This window comes from Muscardinus avellanarius (assembly GCF_963383645.1).
Source record: "Muscardinus avellanarius genome assembly, chromosome: 11".
NCBI lineage: Eukaryota > Metazoa > Chordata > Mammalia > Rodentia > Gliridae > Muscardinus > Muscardinus avellanarius.
In genome coordinates, this window is record NC_137797.1 from 55,436,027 (window position 1) to 55,460,757 (window position 24,731).

At 38.5% G+C, this 24,731-nt stretch overlaps 1 protein-coding gene across 2 annotated transcripts in view; it reads right to left on the minus strand.

Moving 5' to 3' along the window:
* Nucleotides 1–24,731, minus strand: part of HMGA2 (high mobility group AT-hook 2) — a gene marked incomplete at both ends in the record, with an annotated part of 137,757 nt that overhangs the window by 106,363 nt on the left and 6,663 nt on the right. For both annotated transcript variants that reach the window (XM_080705083.1, XM_080705082.1), the window contains one exon: nt 17,227–17,277. In XM_080705083.1, the coding sequence (XP_080561209.1) occupies nt 17,227–17,277 (51 nt within the window). The remainder of the gene's footprint in view (nt 1–17,226; nt 17,278–24,731) is intronic.

Genomic DNA, 24,731 nt, shown 5'->3' on the forward strand with positions numbered 1-24,731 from the left:
TCTCCAGTGTCCCACTGAAAGCTCCCTTCTCATTTAGATATGTCCTGACCACAGCATTCTTTTGGAACTTGGCAGTAACTGTCTTGGGAGATGCAGTTCTATGATCCTCCCACTTACAATCCACCACTGGAGAGGTCTCTCCTGTTCATCTGCTCACCTCTTTATTCCCACTTAGATCATCTAGAGTTCTCTTACCCTCACCCACCTCTGCACACAGACTCGATGATCCCTTTAATGTTGGAACTGTGTTAGCCTGCCAATCGCAAGAGCAGATGGATAGAGAAGAAGAGGTAATGTCTCATAGCTGCTACAAGGGTGAGGCTGAAGATAGTGAGCAATATCTTAAAGGGTATATATAAAACCAATTTCATTCACCCTCTCGTAAAGGATTAAAAATGAATTGCTGAGACTTACTGCAATTATCTTATGGTTTTACAGTGCTTTGTGACTTATAAATTATTTTCTTATTCTGACCAAAACCCAGAGACAGAGACACAGAAGATATAAAAATTTTTATCTCCATTTTATACATGAACAGTCAGGTACAAGGACATTAAATGACCTGGTACAAGGTCACAAAGCTAGAAATTTATTAAGCCAGAAAGCCAGTCAGACAGGCCTTCCATTGCAAAACTGGTGTTGCATCTACCATACCAACTTGAAATCTCAACTAGAAAGCCGGGCATGGTGGCGCACGCTTGTAATCCCCGCACTTGAGAGGCTGAGACAGGAGGATCGCGCAGGCTCGAAGGCAGCCTCAGCTACTTAGTGAGGCTCTCAGTAACTTAGTGAGACCTGTTTCCAAATAAAATATTTTAAAAAATAGGTCTGGGAGTATAGCCCGGAGTTAGAAAGCCTCTGGGTTCCACCCACAGTACCCCCCCACACTAATCTCATCTAGAACCATAATTAGTGGGTTAGAAAAAAAGAGAACATAGAAAGATCTGGGACTGTTACAGCAGAAAATGGAAGGCTGACTTATTATGTTTATACATGTTTTCATAATAATGATGCAAGGGACAATATTTTGGTATTCACTAAAAACAGGACAATTTAGCTAAAACTGGAAGAGACCTATTACCAGCTTCATTTTACCAAAAAAGAAAAAGAGAAGGAAGGAAGGAAGGAAGGAAGGGAGGAAGGAAGGAAGGAAGGCAGGCAGGCAGGCAGGCAAGCTTAAATAGATCACAGTTTCTAAGGTTAATAAGTGATAAGGCCAAAACTCAAACCCAGATCTGTTAGGACCCAACCAAAGTATGTACACACTGTACTATCCCAAGAAGAAAGATTAACATAACAGATGTTTTCTATCACTATGAAGAACAAGGGTAAATGGACTGAGAATCATAAATAAAAGATGTAGATTGAATGTATAAAGACATTCCCCCTGTCCGGGTCACAGGAAAGGTGATTAAACTTGTATACGATTATCAAGGTACTCATGAAATCTCCTTTCTAGATGTCTTTTTGCATGCATATTAGAATATTTTTCTTCTAAAGATAATTTCAAGACGGCAAGGAAATATAAACATTGTCTTAGGCTTAAAAATCCCTGACTCAAAATTTAAAAATAAAATCACAAAATAAAATAGCTAAAATTTCACACAAGTAAAATATTTTGTTTGCTTTATCAATATAAGATGCAAGATTCTTAAATGGGGGTCTAAATGTTTATTGTAATATATCTGAAGAATAGCAAATAGTATTTCTGAATATATACCCCATTATAACAATCCCAGGCAGAAAAGTATTTTTAGCAAATATAGATTTGGTTACAAAGAATTCTTTTTACTTTTACTACATATGGCCAAACCCTCTCAACACACCTATGTACATTGAGTATCCTATTAATCCAGTAATGTACATAAGGTCACTTGGTTTATCACAGTCAGCAGGAAACTGTGGTACAAGTGATATAGCAGGAATTAGTTCTCTGTGAATACTAAGGACCTCTAAAAAGTCTCAGCAATGCAAAAAGATAACAAGTGTAAACAGTTCATTCCCAGAGTTGTTAACTTTCAGAAATGGTCTTAACGAACCTCCACTAAAACTGGTGATTTAGCAGCAAGGAGATTATATATTTGACAGTCACCATTTTATTATTCATAAAATTAGGGATTTTAAATGGTTATATGTAGCCAATCAACTGTCTAAGGATGAAAAAGCACAAAACCCTAAACCTGGCTGGTTCACTGAGGACTTTTAATAACCTACCAGGAAAAAAAAAAATAGGCTACAAGTGGAAGAAGAGCATTACTAAATAAAAAATACAGAACCCACCATTATTTTATGGCCTGGAAATGAGCATTCTTCAAATGGTAACTCCAAACAGAATGCCGTTAAACTCTATACTATTGCTATGAATCAGGGTCCAGAATGAGACACTCTTCATACAATACCTATGGAAAAAATTGGTCCAAAGATAAGAAAGGGAAGGAAGAATTTAATCAGGCTTTACTTGCTCCTAAAAGGGAAATTTAGGATGTAGTAAGATCACAGGAAAATGAAAATGTAATAGATGAATTGTGTTATCATACATCTCTTTTCACTCTCTTTCAAGTTCCTAAGGCGCACAGCCAGGGTGGCGAGCGCCAGTGTCTCTGGAGAATAGAGGACCACCCCACCTCCACTCAGGATCTGAGCGTGACGGGCCCGGGCTCACACACACGTCAAGAACACTGAAGTTGAACTACCTCAAAGACTAATGACAGGAAAGAAAATGTAGGGACTGACACCTGTAATAAGGAAATTATACTCTCCAACTGACTGGGTGGTACATGGGTTCTCTGACATCAGAATCATTTGGAACTGGGACTGAAAAAGACCGTAAGACAAGCAGGACTTTACAGAGCACTGTCAGCCATCACCTTATAAGTCCGCTTTTCTACACACAGTTTTTCTTCACCTCCATGGGTTTTGGTGAGACTAAAAATGGCTGGGTTGTCTGGGCACTTGGTAAACTGCGCTTCCTTTATTGGCAATGCCAGTGCTCAAACTTCTAAGTCGCACAACACTGCTACCTACGTTCTTCTGACTGTGAAGCACTTACTCCTGCAGGGATGTCAGTGTCAGGTTGTAGGGTTTCCTTCCAATGGAACCCTGGTTGTCTACCCGCTGCGCTGAAAGTACTTAAAAATGCCCTCAGACGTCAAAGAAATGAATAGCATTATTATCTAATAATCTTCTTAATTTTTTCATATTAGTAGCAAAAAATTAAAGAAATTGGAAATTAAGGAAATAGAACACAATGATCCAATAAAATGAGTTTTATGAGAGAGAGTGGGGGGGGGGGCTACCTTACAATGTTATTTTCTGAGTTTTGGCCAAAAAAGTTTTCTTCTGTTTTTCTGATGACCCATACTGTGAGAAAAATTTTTTAAGATGAAGCACTAGAGTTAATTTTGGAGAGCTGAATGCTATTTCCAGAAGTAGGGGAACAGAAACATTAATATAGGGCAAAGGTATTCAAAGTCTCTATTGGGCCTGGTGATAGTAGCTAGCAATTACTTCTTAGGTGGGGAGGCATAAGCTGGAATGTGAAATGATTGCAAACATTGCTTTGATATCTCCAGGTTATACCTTTAAACATAGTGTAAAGCTGGGCCTGGTGGCACACATTTGTAATCCCAGTACTTGGGAGGCTTAGACAGGAGAATCACAGGTTCAAAATCAGCCTCTGCAACTTAGTGAGGCCCTCTGAAACTTAGTGAGAATAAAATAATAAAATAGGGCTGGGTGTAGAGCTCAGAAGTAGAATGCCCCTAGGTTCAACCCCTAGTTCTATTTAAAAAGGAAAAAAAAAAAATAGTGTAGGCTCTTTGAAAATACAGATAATCGCCAGGCATGGTGGCGCACGCTTGTAATCCCCGCGCTTGGGAGGTGGAGACAGGAGGATCGCGCAGGTTCGAAGCCAGCCGCGTGCACTGGCTTAGGAGACCCTGTTTCCAAAAATGAAAATGTAAAAATAGGTCTGGGAGTGTAGCCCGGAGGTAGAAGGGCTTCCAGGAACCCCAGTACCACAAAAAAAAAAAAAGAAAGAAAATACAGATTATCAGGTTTAAAAAGAAAAATAGCCGGGCATGTTGGCGCACGCTTGTAAATCCCAGAATTTGGGAGGCTGAGACTGAGGATCGTGGTTTGTGGCCAGCCTCAGCTACTTAGTGAGGCCCTCCACAACTTAGTGAGACCCTGTTTCAAATTAAAGAATAAAAAATAGGGAAGGGGTTGTAGCTCGGAGGTCGAATGCCTCTGGGTTCCATCCCCAGGCCCCCCAAAAAATTAAAAAATAAAAAAGAACCAAAGAATGCAAAAAATCTGCATTCGCTACTGGAAAAAGAAAAACTCAAAGATCATATTTTATATACATTAAAAAAAATTGTCATTCAGCCGGGCATGGTGTTGCACGCTTGTAATCCCCGCACTTGGGAGGCTGAGACAGGAGGATCGCACAGGTTCCAAGCCAGCCTCAGCTAATAGTGAGACTCTCAGCAACTTAGTGAGACCCTGTTTCCAAATAAAATATAAAAAATAGGTCTGGAGGTAGAAAGCCTCTGGGTTCCATCCCCAGTACCACCACAAAAAAAAAAAAAAAAAAAAAAAAACTGTCATTCTATTCGCTAAATATTTATTAAACACTGATGGGCCCCGCATTGTGTGAACATCAACAACTACAACTTACTGCATGTTTGCTATGTGTTGAATAAGGTTTTTCAATGATTTTTCTCATTCAATTCTTCAAATTAATCCTTGTGCTTGATTGCCCAGTGTTTTGCGCACAGAGAAGCTGAGACTGAGAAGTGAGCAACTTGCCTTGATTAAGCTGATACCTGAGCCCTGGCAGTCTGAGCTCTTAATCGCTTTGCTGAATTCCCTCCTAGGTCTTTGGCGCTAAGGATAAAAACTTAATATGAAATACTCTCTCTCCTCAAAGAGATCGTTTTTAAATACAAGGAGTAGCACTATTCAGAAATATTAAAAGTATAAAATTCAGTTGCTCGAAGAATTATTTAACAAACAACTATATTCAGCATGGAGAGAAAAAAATCAAACCAGCATGGTGAGGTCATAGCTCAGTGGAATCATCCTTGTTTTCCTCAGGTTCTCTCTTCCCTTCATCTTAGAGATTGCGTTCGACAACATAACACCTAGTTTTGTATGTCTGTCTTAGCTAGATAAAATTTGACTCATCATATTGAGAAATCAAACCTGTCTACATTTTATATTAATCTGAATATCTTCTGCGGTAACAATGACAGATTATGACCCTAGGCCTCTATAATACAACCAATTTATGTGTCACATGTATACAAATTAAAATGTGGCAGTAGAGCATTAATATGATTTATAAAGCAAAATAATTACTTCTGTGGAGCAACTATGAAATTCTCAGCAGCTCAAAAATATTTGAAAAATTGTAGTTTAACTTCCAAAGCATGAAACAGGAACCTGCGCGGCAGGCATCAGGGTTTCATTTTGGGGTTCCTCAGACTCTGGGCTCCCACAAAGGCATCTCTAAATGTAGCACAGGCTTGATCCATAACACCATCAAAGGCTTTATCAAAATGTTTAAATAATGATGACAAAAATCACAAGAACCCGAGGGCCACTGAATTGGAGCCCTAGGGCTTAAACTAGTCCAGCCAAGCAAAAGACAAGCAAACAAGTGAACAAAAAAGTTTCTAAGGAGTCTGTCTATATTGGTGCTCTCTGTCCTATATGCTGAGCCTTCTGCACAATATTGTGTACAAAAAGACATTCAGAGTGCATTTTCTGAGTAAACGCTTTGAGATGGCAGGACAAAATGATAACAGGGCTTCCCGAGGTCACAGAGTTCAGGGTTAACTTCATGATCTTTTATTTGTCCATAAAATTTATTACATGCCTAAGGCATGAGGGTATTCGACCAGCTTCATGACCTCTTAACACCCAAACAAGACCCTTTCGACATCATAAGGCAATCTCCCTTTACCTGACTTTAAAGGACTACCATCCCACAACCCAAGTCTAACGTAACAAGCGATTTAGTGTCGTTCTTCCCGATTTGAATATGGGCAAAAGACTTGCTTGATCAAGTTTAATCTGCAGCCATTCATCAATACTAAGGAAACATAAAAGAGAGGATTTTGTTTATAATAGCATCTGGGAAAGGACAGAAAAGACTTCTTATATCTAACTTTAAAATCATATTTTTACTATAAGAATAAATAAATACTGTGTGAAAAAAACAAACTTCAGTGTCACGGCTGTATTCAATCACTCCTCAGTACAGAGTTTGTGATGCAGCACATTAACGGATAATCTGAAAACCTTATGTTGCCCGTTACATCCAGGCTCTTTTCTACAGAGCCTTTTACCAGAGCTGACCCCCTGCTCCTGACCCCGCCCCCCCCATCTGGTAGACGCGCTAATGAGCAGTGAAATGACCAAAGGGCAGGCAGCAGGGAACGCACAGGAGAAGCCAAGAGGCTCCATCATCTACAAACTCAAACATCGGTCCCTGGATGATAGAGCTGGCTGTAGCAATAAAAGCCTTGGTGTTTTACAACCGTAGATGCTTGACAGCCAGTTAGTTATAGACAGAATGTTCAGTCAAGTACTTAAACATGAAGAAAAGGCCTGGGTAAGTGAAGCAACCTGCCCAAAGGTATTTAGCCCATAAAATACAAAGGTCCTTATATGCATACCTATGTTCATAGCAGCACAATTTGTAATAGCCAAAATATGGAACCAACCCAGATCACCATCAACAGATGAATGGATAGCAAAACTGTGGGAAATACACACAATGGAATTCTATTCAGCCATAAAGAAGAACAAAATTATATCATTTGCAAGAAGATGGAAAGCCCTGGAGAGCATCATGTTAAGTGAGATCAGCCAAGCACAGAAGGAGAAGATACACATGTTTCCTCTAATATGCCCAAACTAGAAAACACAAAGGATACCAGTGGGACTCCAGATATTAGAGGGGAAATACTAGCTAAGTTTTAATGGAAAGATAGGAGAGGAGAAAGGCCGATCTTGATTAATGAGGGTCTACACCTGAACATGTGTAAAATTATGAATAAGACATGGTTAACCTGGACAACCATTGGTGGGAGGGGGGAAGAGAAAACGGGGGCGGGGGGGGAGAGGGCACCAAATATAGTGTAAATGTATACTATTTATGTTCAATAAAAAATTGTTTAAAAAAATAAATTAATTAAATTAAATATAAAAATTTAAAAAAAATGTATTCCTTCAAAAAAAAAATACAAAGGTCCTTCTTTCAATTTGGAAGCGAGGGAGCAGTCTTGATTTAATCTTACCACATGGAAATTTTGTCAAAAATGTTAAAATATTTTCATCAGCCGGACGTGGTGCCACATGCTTATAATCCCAGAACTTGGGAGGCTGAGACAGGAGGATCGCACAGGTTCGAAGCCAGCCTCAGCTACTTAGTGAGGCTCTCAGCAACGTAGTGAGACCCTGTTTCCAAATAAAATATAAAATGGGTCTGGGAGTATAGCCCGGAAGTAGAAAGCCTCTGGGTTCCACCCCCAGTACCACCAAAAATATATATTTTTTTTTCTCATCAAATATTGAAAAGTTTAGAATCAAGAATTACCTGATTTTAGAAAAAAAAATCTTAAAACCAGACTGTCCTTAAAAACAGAACACAAATGTTCTCTTGGAATGTGAAATAAGAATATCTTTGCCTACTTACTTAGCAAAAATAAAATGTTTGTCATGTTAACTTATATATATATATATACAAAACAAGAGAGTATAAAATGTTCAGAAACATTTATTACCATCCATACTTGATCTTAAGTGAGTTCAGGTAAATATGTGTAGTGTATACAGATGCAGAGTCTTACAGATACATTGTCTTACATACATTTATTTCATATGAAATGGTCACTGAATTCTATCATATTTGTCATTTCATTAATATGGTACCAAAAGAATTGTCTTCTCCAGGATTCTGTTGATGTGCTGGTAGCATACGGGGAACAGAACATTTACCTGAACTATCTCCTGTCTAGAATTTGCCACTCCACCGTGAGTAGGTGAAAAACGTGTCCTTCCATTATTAGAGTTTAATAAGATCAACAAGCTACTGCGGGACTGGGGCAGCAGCCCCTTGGACTGGCTCACCTGCACTCAAGGCCTTTGCAATCCTGAATGGCTGCAGCTTAGTGGAGGATGTCCATATTACACCAAGGCGGATGACAGAGTAGAGGAAATTACTCAAAAACCTCATTAAACAAATAACTTAAAAATGTACTCCAACATTAAAACTAACAGAAAGAGATTAATCTTGAGTTAATACATGAATTATCAAATCCAATTAATTCTTGTTTTCTGGGTATAACCTATTGGTGTTTTCCTACTTAATTTTGCAATTGTAAGTAGTCATTTAAAGAAATTGTATAGTAATCTACTAAAACAAAACAAGTGTAAGCCACTTTCCCCCAAAAAAACTTTGTTAGGGTTTGTAAAGCATTCCATTTTTATCATAAAATATTTCAAAGGAAGATATCATTTCAGAAAATATCGCTAAGTAATTTTGAACATATTATATGCATCTAAAATTTATATTTTAATTACTGAGCATTTGTTTTTAAAATCCATGAGCTTTAAAAAGGGCATCTTCCATTTTATAAAGTATATTACAAGTTTTTAAAGAAATTCACCTTCAGACATTCAATTAGCAAGCAGGTGTGTGTGTGTGTGTGTGTGTGTGTGTGTGTGTGTGTGTGTGTGTTACTGGGAGTTGAACCCAGGGCATTCTGCCTCTACAATACCCTGAGCTACACCTCCAGTCCTGTTTTATTTTTTATTTTGAAACAGTCTCATTAAGTTGCAGAGGGCTGAGGAAGCTACAATCCTCCTGTCTTGGCTTCTCAAGTGATAGGATTATAGATATGTGCCATAATGCCCAGATAGCAAGCAGTTTTTATGTAAATATCAATGGTATTTTTTCCACTGACTCCATTACAAAGTTACATTATCTGCAGTCTTCATTACTGGCTATTTCTTTCTTAGCATTGATGTTATATTTCAGTTTAAACAAGGCAAGTGTTAAGTTACAAATAGCTAAACATTCTTTAAAAAGTAAAAAGCCAGGCGTGGCTGTCTTTGAAATTGCAATCCTCCTGTCTCAGCCTTCCAAAAATAGGATTACAGATGACAACCTTCCATTGCAAAACTCTTAGCAACCTAAAGAAACTCTGTTTCTAAATAAATAAATAAATAAAAATAAAAAATACCTGTGGATGTAGCTCAGAGATACAATGCTCCTGAGTTCAATCTTCAGTACCACAAAAAAATTATAATTAAAAAATAAAAAGTAACAAACATCTGGAGAGGAAAAGTAATGGAAACGAAAACCTAATGCTTTAACTTTAAATTAGATTTCAGGTTCTCAAATGCTTGAGATCTTTAAAAGAAAATCAGAATTTTAATCAGTATAGTTACAGTAGGTTTTATTCTGATTTAGCTGCTCCTATTTGATCTTCAAATCATCACTTAAATTTTAAGATTCCCACAAAGGTAAACAAAAAGCCCTCGTTAACTCTCTAAAAGCATAATAGGTTAGACTAACAAATGCAATTACATCACTTACCTGTGTATCACAAGTTCTTTAACAAAAGATACATAACTGTTTCTTCCAAAAAGAGGTAGAATACAAATGCATATTTTATCATACCACACACCCCATTACCAGATGAAGAGCATCAACAGACCCCCACCGACTCCCAAAAAAACAGCTGGGATTGTTAATACCTTTCTAGTGACCAACTAAAGTTAAGCTTCAGTATCTGGTTCTTGGGACAATTTCTATGTCAACCACATGATCTCTAAATATTTTTTTTCTTTTAAAAGACCTTTGGCAGGCGTGGTGGCGCACGCTTGTAATCCACGCACTTGGGAGGCAGAGACAGGAGGATCGCACTGGTTCAAAGCCAGCCATGCTGGCTTAAGAGATCCTGTTTCCAAAAATAAAAAATAGGTCTGGGAGTGTAGCCCAGAGGTAGAAGGGCTTCCAGGAACCCCGGTACCACCAAAAAAATAAAAAATAAAAAAATAAAAGACCTTTAATTCAGCCAAGTGTTGGTGCATACCTATATCCCAGTACTTGCGAGGCTGAGACAGTGTGACAAGGAGGATCTCAGGTTCAAGGCCAGTGAGATGTTCAACTTAATGAGACTCTGTTTCAAAAAAGAAAAAAGAAAAAGTAAAAAGGGCTGGTGGTGTAACTCAAAAGTAGAATACCCCTGGGTTCAATCCACAGTATCAAAAATTAAAAAAAAATTAATTCATATTAGGGAGTATTTTCCTTCTGTGGTTAATTTTCTTTCTCATGAAAACACCTAAAAGCACAGCTTGTTCTCACTAATTTGTTCTTTGTTATCTGGTCCTTGCTTCTTTTTATCCAGCTTTAGTTCCTTCACTAAACAACATCTAGATGGAACATTTCAAGGATGAAGGTAACATCTTTATTATCTCATTGTATTCTAGAGCATTAGCCCCACTCTAAAACTTTCTCCAAATATTTTCCACCACCAGACTAGTTATTTGATGAGCTCCTTTCCTCGGCAAAAGCTGAGAAATGTAAACAGAACGTAAGTGCAATGGACAGAAGGACTAGCTAATGGAATTCTACAGAGGCTCTGAGAACCAGCTCATCTTTATTTGTACACATTGAGGCTAACAGCAGAAATACTGCTTTTCAAACTAAACAGCAATTAGCACCAAACCTCTCCTATTAGAAGAATGGCTCCAAATTAAAAATTTCCTCTTATGCAAATAGACTTAAAAATGTACTTTGGTATCATTTATGAGGAATTCTTAAATGTGATAGTATTCAGCACAGATATAATAAAGGCCTAATGATATCACGAAGGGAACTTGGCTAGTTGGACACATCACTACTTCACTTCAAGTGCAATTGCTGGTGGCTATAGGTAATGAGAGTTTTAGGCTGCAGCTGATATCAGGTATATGGTATACGTATACCGGTAGAATCAATAGTATAGGGTATAATCAATCCTAGTTTCTTTCTTTCTTTCTTTCTTTCTTTCTTTCTTTCTTTCTTTCTTTCTTTCTTTCTTTCTTTCTTTCTTTTTGTAGTACTGGGAATGGAACCCAGGGGTATTCTGGTATTCTACCTACAAGCTACACTCCCAGCCCTACTTTATATTCTTGAAACAGGGTCTCACTGAGTTACAAAGGGCTTCACTAAGTAGCTGAGGCTGTCCACGAACCGCGATCCTCCTGTCTCAGCTTCCGGAATGCTGGGATTACAAGTGTGCGCCACCACACCCGGCCAATCCTAATTTCTAATACTCACAGAGCACTACATGTCTTGCCCTTTACTAAGTTCTTGGCGTCCATTCTCTCTTTTAATGCTCTTGAGAACTCTATATAAAATGCATTTTTTACAGGTGAGGTACTGAACCTTGAAAAGGTCAAGATTACACATTTAGCCACATGGTGGGTCAAAATTTGAGCCCAAGGCATATGAAACCACTCCCTCTATATGTGATTATCAGTGTGAAAGATACAGCTTCATTTCTCTCTCCTTTATTTACCTCTTACTTCTTGCGTGCACACACACACACACACACACACACACACACACACACACACAGAGTGAAAATCCACATTACCTTATCAAAATAATAGGTCTGAAATCTAATCCAAATGGGGGTAAGGAGACAAAAGCAAACAGTGAAAGTGCTCTTAACCCAATCTAGGTAACATGCTCCCTGGATCACTGCCGTAGCCCACGCTCCCTCCCCTCCAAAAGCAAGACTGATACTCAAATTTCTCTCTTAGACCTACATATTTTTGGTTAATCATATTTGTTTGTTTCTTTGTTTGTAATACTGGGGGTTGAACCCAGGGACATTTTATTGGTACTGAGGATTAAACACAGGGGTGTTCTACCTCTAAGCTATGCCCCCAGCTTTATTTGTTAATGTTTTATTTTGAAACAGGGTCTAAGTTGTGGAGAGCCTCAGGAGGTGGCTGAGGCTAGCCACAGATCCTCCTGTCTCAGACTCCCAAGAACTGGAATTACAAGCTTGTACCACCTGGCCTGGCTATACCCAGGGACATTCTACCTCTGAACTGCACCCCCAACCCTTTCACTTTTTATTTTGAAACAGGGTCTTATTAAATTGCTGAAAATCTCATTACAATGGTTCCTTGATACTGTGATCCTCCTGCCTCAGTCTCCCATGTGAAGGGATTACAGGCATGTGACACCACACTCATTTGTTAATCGTCTTTCTTTCTTTCTCTCTTTTCTTCTTTCTTTTTTTGTGGTACTGGGGATGAAACTCAGGGGCATTATATCTCTGAGCTACACTCCTAGACCTGTTTTTTACTCTTTATTTTGAAATAGGGTCTCACTAATTTGCAGAGAGCCTCACTAAGTAGCTGAGGCTGTCTGCAAACCCAGATCCTCCTGTCTCAGCCTCCCATATTCTGGGATTACAATCGTGCACCACCACGCCCGGCTTGTTAATCGTCTTTTTATTACACTTCCAGCTGCTCTTCCCAATTACATCAGATGAGCAGGTTATGATGTAGATATTTTTTCCAAGCCTGTTACATGAATCTAAAAGACTTACAAGACATATTTTTAAAAGCTAAAAACCTTTAATACAAAACAACCCACAAGAATAAAAGGAGAGCCGGGCATGGTGGCGCATGCTTGTAATCCCAGCATTCGGGAGGCTGAGACCTGGAGGATCATGGTTCGCGGACAGCCTCAGCTACTTAATGAGACCCTCTGCAACTCAGTGAGACCCGGTTTCAAAATAAAGAATAAAAAATAGGGCAGGGGGTGTGGCTTGGAGGTCAAATGCCTCTGGGTTCTATCCCCAGACCCGCAAAAAAAAAAAAAAAAGAAAAGAAAAGAAAAAGAATAAAAGGAGAACAGTTTGGATTCAAGATCATGTATCTAATAAGTCTAGTCAGCTCAAAACTATAACTCAAGGAAATCAGTGAATAACACCATTGGAAAGAGTTGAACTTACTGTGAGTTATAGACCCATTTCCTATGGAAAGTGCAATGATTTATTCCTTCAGTACAAGTTATCCAGCAAAGAATGCCATTGAACAGAATGCTTTGCTGTGAACGGCTCTACAAATTCTACCAACAGAAGATATACAAGCAAAGAGGAAACACGTTGTCTAGAAAAAATATGCAATTTCCTTTTATTTCCTCTTCCAAAAAGAACAACTTCTCTTTGGGGACCAAATCAGGACTTATAACAACTCACCACCCAAAACTTTCCATTCTCACAGCCAGTAAAAATTAGAAACCAGGAGAGTCAATGAGGATACCCCAGTTCTTCTCAGAAAGCCAAAAGTCTCTGTGGTAGATGTAGCCAATGGGCTACTTTCTTTTTTTTTTTTTTTCTTTTTTTTTTTTTCGGTGGGTCTGAGGATGGAACCCAGGGTCATTCAACCTCCGAGCTACACCCCCTGCCCTATTTTTTATTCTTTAATTTGAAACAGGGTCTCACTAAGTTGCAGAGGCTGGCCGCGAACCACGATCCTCCGGTCTCAGCCTTCGGAAGGCTGGGATTACAGGCGTGCGCCACCACGCCCAGCTCCAATGGGCTATTTACCCAGCATGAAGATCAGATGCCTGGAACCCCGGTTCCACCAAATAAGCAAGAACGTCAGTAAGAAAACAAGAGACCACTTAATTTTGCTGCATGTTTTACACCAGCTTGTAGAAACATCAGCTGTTTGAGGTCGAGTGGTGGAAAGTACAACCATAAAGGTAGTTGGGTGTAAACTGAAAGACTTTAGAAGTACTAGGGCGGATGGTAATTAATTCAGAGGCGAACTTTGGAGCTATGGGAGAATTCTAAGAAGAAAGTGACATGGCCACAACCTTTGCAGGCTAATCAGAGAACATTATGGTTTAGCCAAAGATAAAAGAAATAAAACGCAGAGCATTAAGAGGCCCACTTGGTGGAGGGTATTTGACTAGTTAGCTTTCACTGCATTTGCTTACAATTTATTTTGGTTTAGTTTGGCCACAGTCATCCTATGGCTTGAAAGAGCTCATCTACTGTCCACAATATCAGGTATTAAAAAGATTTTATAGGCCAGGTATAGTAGCACATACATAAATCTCAGTACTTGGGAGAATGAGACAGGAGGCTCACAGGTTCGAGGCCAGCCTCAACAACAGTGCAAGCTTCTCAGCGACCTAGTGAGACTCTGTTTCAAAACAAACAATAAAAAAAGGGTTGGACATGTAGCTCAAAGGTTACAATAGCCCCAGGTTCAATCCCCAGTACACTTCCAAAAAAAAAAAAAAAAAAGGAAAGATTATACAGGTCTTTCTCAAAGATAAATTCAGTGGGATGTTATATATGTTCAGAGTTTTTTGTTTGTTTGTTTTGGTGGTAATGAGGTTCCTGGAAACCCTTCTACCTCCGGGCTACACTCCCAGACCTATTTTATATATATTTTTTAATTTGGATGTTTTGGTGGTAATGAGGTTCCTGGAAACCCTTCTACCTCCGGGCTACACTCCCAGACCTATTTTATATATATTTTTTTAATTTGGATGTTCTGATCCTTACAGAATCACAGATCTCTGTTTGATGTTTGCCATTATCAACTCAGTCCACAGTGTGCTCACTATAATACAATGGAAATAGAACTTCTAAGTCATAAAAGGCCTTGTAGTTTCTCCTTGATTATCAGAACTCCAGAAACCCTGAATATAGATAAGGCTGACTCTCCTGAGGATAGCAAGCTGGAGAGGCCTCAGGCTCACAGTCCAGTGGACGCTCCCAGTCGTGCCCAAACATCTGAACAATCGAAGCTTCACACTTGTAAGTGAAAAAGCCTTCAAATTCCAGACCTCGGGTAGCAGTCATCCCACAAGCGGAGTCAACACTTTCTGTCTTCTCTGTCCATATTCCTGACCCAAAGAATCCATGAGCGTAATAAAATAGTTGTTTCTTTATTAAGTTTGAGGGCAGTTGATTAAGCAGCAACAGATAACTGGAACCATATGTACAACAAGCGAGATGATAAACCTGCTGGTTACGGAATCCATACCTGGAATATGATACTTACTTCTTAGTGTCCTATTTCAAAAGATTGAAAAACAACTGTTCTCAGAAAAGAATAACAAGGATGTTCCTCTATGGGAAAGGAAAAAAAAAATGGAAGGACTGGAGATACTCAAACCAGAAAAACAGAACAAAGGGTTTGTCTTTATTTTCCACAAATATTTGAAGAGCTATCCTGAGTGAAAGTGAGGACGAGGACTCCGAATTCTCCCAGGGGAGAAGCCAGAGACAGTGGGCAGGGTGACAGGGAGTCAGACGGAAGATTTTCTAATGTTCTGAGCTTTCCGGGAAGCAAGAGTCAACCTTAAGAGATAGTGAGTTCCCTCACAGTGGAAGGTAATCAGGGTAAGTTGAATAATCACCACATGGTAAGTTTGGCGAGAATTCCTTTTACTGATTGAAAACCTTACTTTAGGGTTACACTGTAACACTGAGATGTTTTTAATCTAAAGATCATCCCCTTTCTCTGTGCTAAGAAATCTAATCCCAACACATGTGGAGCAGAGAAAAAGAAAGAAAAAAACCCAAGATGAATAAATTAAATGAAAGGCAACACCAAAGTATAAATAGAAAGTAATACAGAGCTGAAGAGGAGGAAGGAGTGGCAAACTAACAGGAAAATATAATCCAAGAAACTTGAAAAAGTTGGAGCACGAAGAATAAACCAGGGAAGAGGGCAAAGAAAGCCAAAGAACTCATCTCAAATAATAGTGGGCACAGAGGATGCCTGCACCCATGTTGAGAAATGGTTTTATTTCATTTGAAGACTTGTTCTCTCTGTCAGTGAGAAAATGGGCCAGAAGAATATGGGTAAAGTAGCAACAAACGGAGCAGGGCGGGAGGCTGCGCCTGCAATCCCAGGACTTTGGAGGCTGTGACAGGAGGATCGCAAGCTCAAGATCAGCCTCAGCAACTTCGTGAGACTCTTTTTCAAAATAAAAAATAAAATAGGGTTAGAAGTGTGGCTGCGAGGTAGAACCCCCCTGGGTTCAATTCCCAGTAACATTAAAAAAAAAACAACAAAAAAAAAACAAGGAGCAGGTTCAGGTAGCAAAATGAGCAAAGCTCTTCAGCAACCATGGAGTTTCTGGATTCAGATTTCAGAAGCTTTGTGTGCCTGTGAGGCCCAGCGCACTTGCATGGATGCAAGTCTAACATCTATAGGTAGAGAACGACTACTAAACAAAACAAAAGAACTGGAAATTAAGCTCTCGTTTCCTAACAAGGGCAAGGTGAAACGCGCTCACACGCGCACACACACACACACACACACACACACACACACACCCCACCTAGAAAATGAGATGCGTTCAAAACAAACCATGGAGAAAACCAAGAAAAAGCTATCTAATACATATTTCATTTGAATTTTTAAATATAATTTTATTGGTGCATTGTAATTATACATTAAAATGAGGTTCAGAGTGATAGGGACATACATGCACACCCCGCGTTCCATCCCACTCCCTTCCCTCATACTTGTTACTGAGATTGGCATTGAAAGTTGTGTATATGTAGGTACACTAATCGAGTTGCTTCCTTTATCAAGGCCCCCTCCACCCCACCCTCCATCCCTAGCTCCCTCCATAGCTCCACTGGAGTTCCTCTTCCTCTGTCTGAAATCCCTTCTGTTTTCCAATTTCTCACTCTCTGTTCTACATAGGAGAAAAAACATCTAACTCTTCACTTTCTGAGATTGGCTAATCTTGCTTAACACAATATTCTCTAGTTCCATCCACTTTCCTGCAAATGACATAATTTTGTTCTATTTTATCACCATTTGTAATCAACTTTCAAGGTTTCATAATACCTCAACCCAGGGAACAAGTCACCCCATTGTTACTTCCAGTGAAGGAGGCTTGCAAACTCCTTTGATGTGCATTAAGAGATAGAAAAAGGAGTCACCTTCAGGAAAGTCAAGTGTTTGGGGTAAATCCCTGAAGTCTGACAGTAAGAAGTCATCATCTGTCCTCGCCTTAACCCTTTCAAAGATTCATCAAACAAGAATTTAGAAATGTATGTAATCCACGAAATACAACTATTTTCTTTTCATTTTGTATTTAAAGTGGGCAGATTTTTTTTTTTTTTTACAATAAAGGAACAGAAAATATATCTTGTCACTCACCCATTTCCTAGGTCTGCCTCGTGGCCGTTTTTCTCCAGTGGCTTCTGCTTTCTGCAAAATGAAAAAGGAAGTCATGTAGTTTCCTACCTGGCATTATTTATAACTGCTGCACCAAGAGACGCATTTTAAGAATGTTCTGGATTGTAGATGAGGTATCCAGATTGTTTTAACAACCTCCATCTCCTTTAAGGTTCATCTTCTGTATTTTTTTTTTTTCCCAGTAGATTCTTCTTCCCAGTTTTTCACTGCATGTTGTAAAGATGAATCTATACAACCCTCACCATCTAAGACTCCCCTGGCATGACCTCTTCTGAAACTCATGAAAATGCTTTGGTAGAATCTACGTTGTTTTTATTTCCCCCATCCCATAATTACATAAATCAGTATTTTAGAAAACAAATGTTCCTTAAATGATCAAGATTTCCCTCCTGTGCCACAATCAAAGTTACAAAAATGACTACTGACATATTGTTAAATTTATAAAGTACTGCTACCTGTATTGCTAGTTAAAAGCAAGTCTAAATGTTAAAAAAGATTACATAAGCATTCTAATTCAAAATAATAAACATCTGCCCACTTCTACAGGATTACTTCCTGTTCCTTGCCAAAAACAATCACTTGTCAATCAGTTCACCAAAAGTATATATAGAGAGGGGATAAAAGCTGATAAAAACATCATCAGTGTTTGTCCTTGAGATGGAAACTATGGATGCCTAAAAATAATAATTAAATATATAGATTGTTAAATAATTTAAAAGACAGTAACAATAATCCCACACTCAACACAAACCAGACACAAATACATTTCCAACTGTCTTGAAGAGTTTGTTCCATTACTTTATTTCACTGATGATTTTTTATTATCACACTTATTTTTTCCATTTTGATTCTAATTTTAACATTTATAAAATAATTAGCCTTTTCTTCATTTTGTCACTCCTTTTCCCATCCCCAAGCACACCAATACGCCAACACATAAATATACACCACATCTACCTTCTATAAAAACATGTGTTTATGCTTTTCAGGACAAAGAAAACTTGGAACATACTGTTTTGAGTAGGAGAATCATACTAAGGCTCTCAACACAAACATATAGGTAACTTGTTTTCCATTTACTTTGTTATCTGGGTCAGGAGCCAGTAGTTATACTAAAATTAGATGTTATAACTGTCTACATTGCCACATGAAACCTTCCTCTTTCTCTCTCCAATCTGCCTAATAAAAATAGATGGATATACATCATAGTTGATATACAGACAGGTATAGATACCTGGCAACTATCCAGCAGACCCATCAGTTAATCCAAAGTCTATGTGACTGTAATGGTAGCTCACATTTACTGAGCATTTAAAATGCTCAGGCACTGAGCTAAACCAATTATATAGTTCCTTTAATCCTTAAAGCAGCCTTACTTGCAGATGAGCACCTAGTTTTCAATAGGTTAGGCGAGTAACTTGCTCAAGGTTGTACACAAAGAGGGGAAGTGATGGATCTGGGATTTGAATTCGTTCTGTTTGGCTCCAAAGACTATACTCCTATCTTCTTATCAATGCTACATCTCTGTAGTACACAAGCATCTGCTACTGGGGAAAATAATTTTAGAAACTAAAAATTGCTACTAATTTAGCTCATTTTCCCGAATAAAGGAAAACTGTTGGCCTTTAGGAGCTCTATCTGGGCCTTTAGGTCCTTAGGAGCTCCAACTTGGGCTCTCTGGATTCCATGAAGAAATCATTTCTTGTCAGGGTAAGTGGCATTGTCTTACCTTCAGTCCTCAGGGCATGAGTTAAATTAAGTGAGAGCTAGGAATACCCAGGAAATCACACTGCCTCTCTGAGTGAGGTCTCATGGAGAAAGGCGGTCCTGAGACACAGACTCTAGGTTGGCAAGCTTGCTTAGATTCAAATCCCTGCTCTGCCACTTTAGGTGTATCATTTTGAGAAGCCTTAATTTGGTTTCATCTGTAAAATGGAGATAATATATCCCGAGAGGAGACATCGAGGTACTTGGAAGTGCCCATCATAAACGTATTGCTCAAAAAAATAGTATTTCACTCTTAACAAGAGGGAAATCTTTAGAGGCAGAAGTTTTCCTTCAAGTCTTGTCCCAATCTCACAGAAGTTTCAGTCGATGCAAATACTCCATTACACCCATTTGTCACCTTTGGAAGAGAGCTTTTAAGAAGCCCTTTAGCTAGTGCATAGTGAGTTATATGAGTACAGAATTCCCTGGTACAGAAGCAGCACCTGATGTAATCTATGGGACCAACAGTAAGATCACACTGTTTACCCAGTAGTAAATTACACCAACATGGAAGATAGAAATCCTATTTAATGGAAATGAGAGTAGTCGGTGGGGCTGAGGGGAGGCAGTTCTTGACCTCAAAGCTAACGATGCTCCACCGGGCTTTTCTGTAGGGTTGTTTTTTTTCAGGAATCATGATGTGATCCAGGTATATCTGAAATCTACTAAAGAGAGGGTTTTTCTTCTAAAAAGGTTTCGCTGCATTTCAGAGAAAAATCTCTCAGAGAGAGGGAGCCCTGCAAAGATGACTTTGAAATGAGCATCCCATTTACAAAAAGCCTATTGAGAAATAAAATTCATACCATTAACTAAGGGGCAAAATATCATGACTATCACTCAGACTTGTTAAAAGCAAACCTATTCCTTGGCTGCACAGGCCACTGTTATATGTAAACCGAAACCCTCTTCTGAGACTACATCTAGAAGAAACACATTAGCTGTGCTGTCTGCCCTCGATTTGGGAGGTTTTCATTGTTCTTTAAACCCACATTATTTAATCATTCAGACTCCACAAATGCTGCAAAACAAGTTAGAATTTGAGTTTGTAAACCAGCATAGATCCAGGAGTTTTATACACTGGAAAATATTGGCATTCACATTGTTTTCCTGTGTTTAATGCTTTTCAGGATATTGGTTTTCAAAAAAGACAAAACATTCAAGGGACTTGTTTTGTTGTAATATGTCAACATATGCAATAGTGTACAGTGGATATTTGACTCTCTGAGCCAGAATCAAATTTGGTTCTATACTACAAACCCACGTATAATTGATACATGACTAGTTCTAAGTAGTTACTGCTTATGTAAACCAGAGAAAAAAGGGAGACAGTAGGAATTCTACATTGTAAAAACAAAAATTTCAGTTTATTGCCAGCATTATTATGCTAGTATTCACAACTATCTTATCTTGTTAAAAGTGCTATTTCTTTATTGCTTATCTTCACTTAAGTTTTTTATTTCCTTTTTAAAGTTTAGATTCAGAACTATATACTTAATTTCATAATGTTTATAAGCAAGTTCATGAGGAATGTTAATCAGGAAATGTATTTCTCCTTTCTCCGAGAATATCTGGTACTCTAGGCTCTTAAATATGCTCTACTTTTTTTTTTTCAAGAAAAAAGTAATTAAGAAAAAAAATTTATCTAGTAAATATCTCCACTAAATTTGAAAATAATACCTGGTATACAAGAGGTATACATATTTATAGAAGAGATAAAGAAAAGGGGAAGTGGGTGGGTAAAGAAAAGGGAGAGACTGGCGTTTATGTATGTCTTACTTTCTTCTTACCATCAAAATTCTGGAGCTTGATAAAACTTTAGAAATCATTTTTTGTAGCTCTCTCATGTAGCAAACAAGAAAATTTCCAGATTCTCTAATTTCTAAATTCATAGCCCATGGTTTATTTGGGGGCCAGAAGTCTGAGGTTATCAGTAGCAGAAGGCACACATCTCTAACCCCTTTATAAGCTTGTAGAGAGCAGCTCTCCAAAAGTTTCTTGAAACCTAAATTCCATCCTACATTTCAGGTCACTGGAGATCACTTGAACTCTACTTTGCAGCAAGTATTTATTTGACAGTACCCTGTGGCAGAAACAGTCTAAGCTCTAGAATTAGAGTTACATTCAAACTCAGGTACTATCATTTACTAGAGCTGAATATTAGACATGTCATAGTTTATGACTTTGAACCAGTTTTCTCATTTGTGGAATAAAGACCACAATTACTAACACAAAGAATTAGAGAAGCTAGTATAAACATGTAAGGTACCTGACAAAGCTATGCCATTTGGTAGATACTCGAATGTAATTTCCTATTCTCTCTTATTTTAAAATGCTGCACTTACAAAGAATACCTAACAATTCCGTAAGTCTCCACTGTGATTTTCAGAGCGTAATTTTAACCTAAGCAGGGCACTCATTATTTCCCTTTTCCTACTTCATGGAGGATTTAAGTGACCGGCCCACATTTCTAAGTAGTGAAATGGAAACCCCTCCCCATCTGATGTCAAGGCACTAGAGGGGTCTGTTCTTAGAGGATACAGTCTCATATCAGTTAAAATTGCTATGGGCAAATTAAAGAACAAAAGGAAACTTGGTAAGGTGAAAAATCAAGTAGGTAAAAGTAAAACATTTTCAAGATTTCTACAAAACCATGAACGAGAGCAGTGATTACGAACCAAGAGTACAATTCATTTCTCACTTTAGCATTGTTTAGTTATTAAGTTTTCTACAATTCTAAATGCTCTTGTCATAGTTTTATATATGTTGTGATGCATACATATACAATAAATCTAAAACTCTCCTACCCCAAACCATCCGTGCATCTGAACAGAAAAAAAGAGAGAGCTACAAAAAATATTTAACTGTGATGATAACCTTATTTTGTTTTCATACATTTTGCTTTTTTTTTTTAGAGTTAAGATCTGCTTGGATCTAAGAGTATATGGAACTAACTCACCAAAGTCTAGAAAATCACATTTGATTTTTTTAAACTGCTCTTAAAAAAAAAAAAAAAAACAGCATAAGTGAATGAGCAATCAACTGAAATAATCAACCAGACTAAGCATTGAGTAAATTCTCATTTTACCTTTTTGATAATCCAGCTCTGTGGGTTTTCCAGGCGTAAGGACAGCCATTTTGTTCTTGAGAAGTTGCTGCAATATTCTCTTACAATATATTTTGCAGGGAGTACACAAGTGAATGCCATCCTTCCTTGTAGTGGTTTATATTTACTTCACCACGAGACTCTTTCATTGCCCATGTCACTACTTTGCACACTATGGTCTTCACATATACTAACTTAAAGCCAAGGCCCAAATGGCTGCAAAGTTATCATTTTCAAAGTTTCAAACTCTCCTGCTCTGAATCTTCCTTCTACTCAATCATGATGATACAAGAGTTTATAAGGGTTATCTTCTTTTTTTATTTTTTTTCAGTAGTGGGGATAGAACCCAGGGGCATTCTACCTCCAGTATCCCCAGCCTTATTTTTTTGTTCTTTATTTTTGAAACAAGGTCTCACTAAGTTGTGGAGGGCCTCACTAAGTAACTGAGGCTCACCTCGAACTGTAATCCTCCTGTCTCAGCCTCCCAAATACTAGGATTACCAGCATGCACCAACAGGCCCAGCTTAAGGGTTACTTACCTTCTGAGCAAACCGTTTCCTCCATTATCCTAAAGAAGAGAGAATGACTGCACTACTCCTCACTAAGTCCAATAGACTGTGCCATCAAAATAGCTCAGCATCCTAAAGCAATTCAAGAATCAAGCAATAGCCTAAAACACAGTCATCTCTCCATTCATTTTCTGGCAGAACAAAGGGTTATGACTAAAAACTTCAGCATATAGGACAACAAAATTCAGTTTCCACCCTTGTGCCAAGCTGTGTGGTTCTAAGATGAGCTCTGGAAGCTGCAAAAATCACCTAACGTGACAAGACAGGTTGGAATGATTTAACTGGCCTAAAATGGGGCTGGGATGTAGCTCAGTGGCAAAGCAAGTGCACTGCCCCGGGTTCAATCCCCAGTCCAAAAGTTAAAAAAAAAACAAAGACTCCCTTTAATTGGCATAAAATGCTCTTTTTTTTTTTTTTTTTTTTTTTGGTGGTACTGGGGATCCTGGAAGCCCTTCTACCTCCGGGCTACACTCCCAGACCTATTTTTACATTTTTATTTGGAAACAGGGTCTCCTAAGCCAGCGCGCGTGGCTGGCTTCGAACCTGCGCGATCCTCCTGTCTCTGCCTCCCAAGCGCGGGGATTACAAGCGTGCGCCACCACGCCCGGCATAAAATGCTCTTTGCCATCCATCTGTCCTCAAGAAAGAACCAAAATGCACAGGAATGTCAATCTGGTATACTGAATCTCCTTAGCAAAATGATCTGTTGAGACCTGGAGATAAAAATGAACCAGGGATGTAGGTCAGCCAAAGAAATAAGGAGTTTTTGATGAAAGACTGTAAAAGGATGATAGTTTCCAGAGAATTAAAACTATGGGCCCCCGGACAAAACGTGACTACATAAAATAATTCCAATGAATCTGAATCTCCCATATTTGGATCATAATCTAGATGATTCAAAGGCATTGCCAGACTGAATTTATGAATGCATTAAGCAAGGTCTTGTCCTCCCTGGCAAAGAGAAGTAAAAAAAAAAAAAAAAAAAAGATTCAATTGTTTAAGTCATCCTAAAATATCAAGATAATGGAGACACTAGCTGGGCTTTATTTAATTACGACCTGCCTAAATTCATTTGTATATTTAGATGGAACCTTGAATCCCATGATAGAATTTACTTGCACAGAGGAATCAAACTAAATCCTGATAGTGCTGCAGGAACCACAGGTTGGATTATATGACAATTCCCAACTTTCCCTGACTTTCTAACAACCATGCCTTTGATTATTCTATTGAAAGGACCTACTATACTCTAAAGAAAATCCTGTTCTCAAGCAGCATCACTGCTTCAAAACTCATGTGAAATGACGAGCAAAACCCAAACTCTCTCTTCTTAAAATATCTAATTGAGCCAGGCATGGTGGCACACATTTGTAATCCCAGTTCTTGGGAGGCTGAGACAGGAGGGTCACTGGTTGGAGGACAACCTCAGCAGGTAGTGAGAGTCTTATCAACCTAGAGAGAATTTGTTTCATAATAAAAATAAAATTGGGCTGGGGGTATAGCTTGGATGTAGAATGCCTTTGCATTCAATCCCACTGGGATTGAACACACACACACACAAATCTGATTATGATTAGTATTAGTAGTAATTTATAAAATCACGTTCCTAGAAATGGAGATGATCAGAAAGAGTGTGAATCAGTCTTTCATAGTACCATATTAGTATAAGCTTTTCTTCTTATAACAAGTTAAAGATGAAAATTAAATGTGTATTCTGATCGACTGATTACTTGAAGTATAGGTCTTTTACCTACACAATATTTTCTGCGCTCTGCTTTCCAGATCCAGCCATTACACCTGACATTAAAAGGAAAATCAAGAAGATCCATGCCATGCTATTATGAAGTAGGTATCTCACACCTGAGATCTATTTTTATATTCATTTTCCTTCAATTAAACTTTAACTCAGTCGGGCGTGGTGGTGCACGCTTGTAATCCCCGCGGTTGGGAGGCTGAGACAGGAGGATTGCACAGGTTCGAAGCCAGCCTCAGCTACTTAGTGAGGCGCTCGACTACTTAGTGAGACC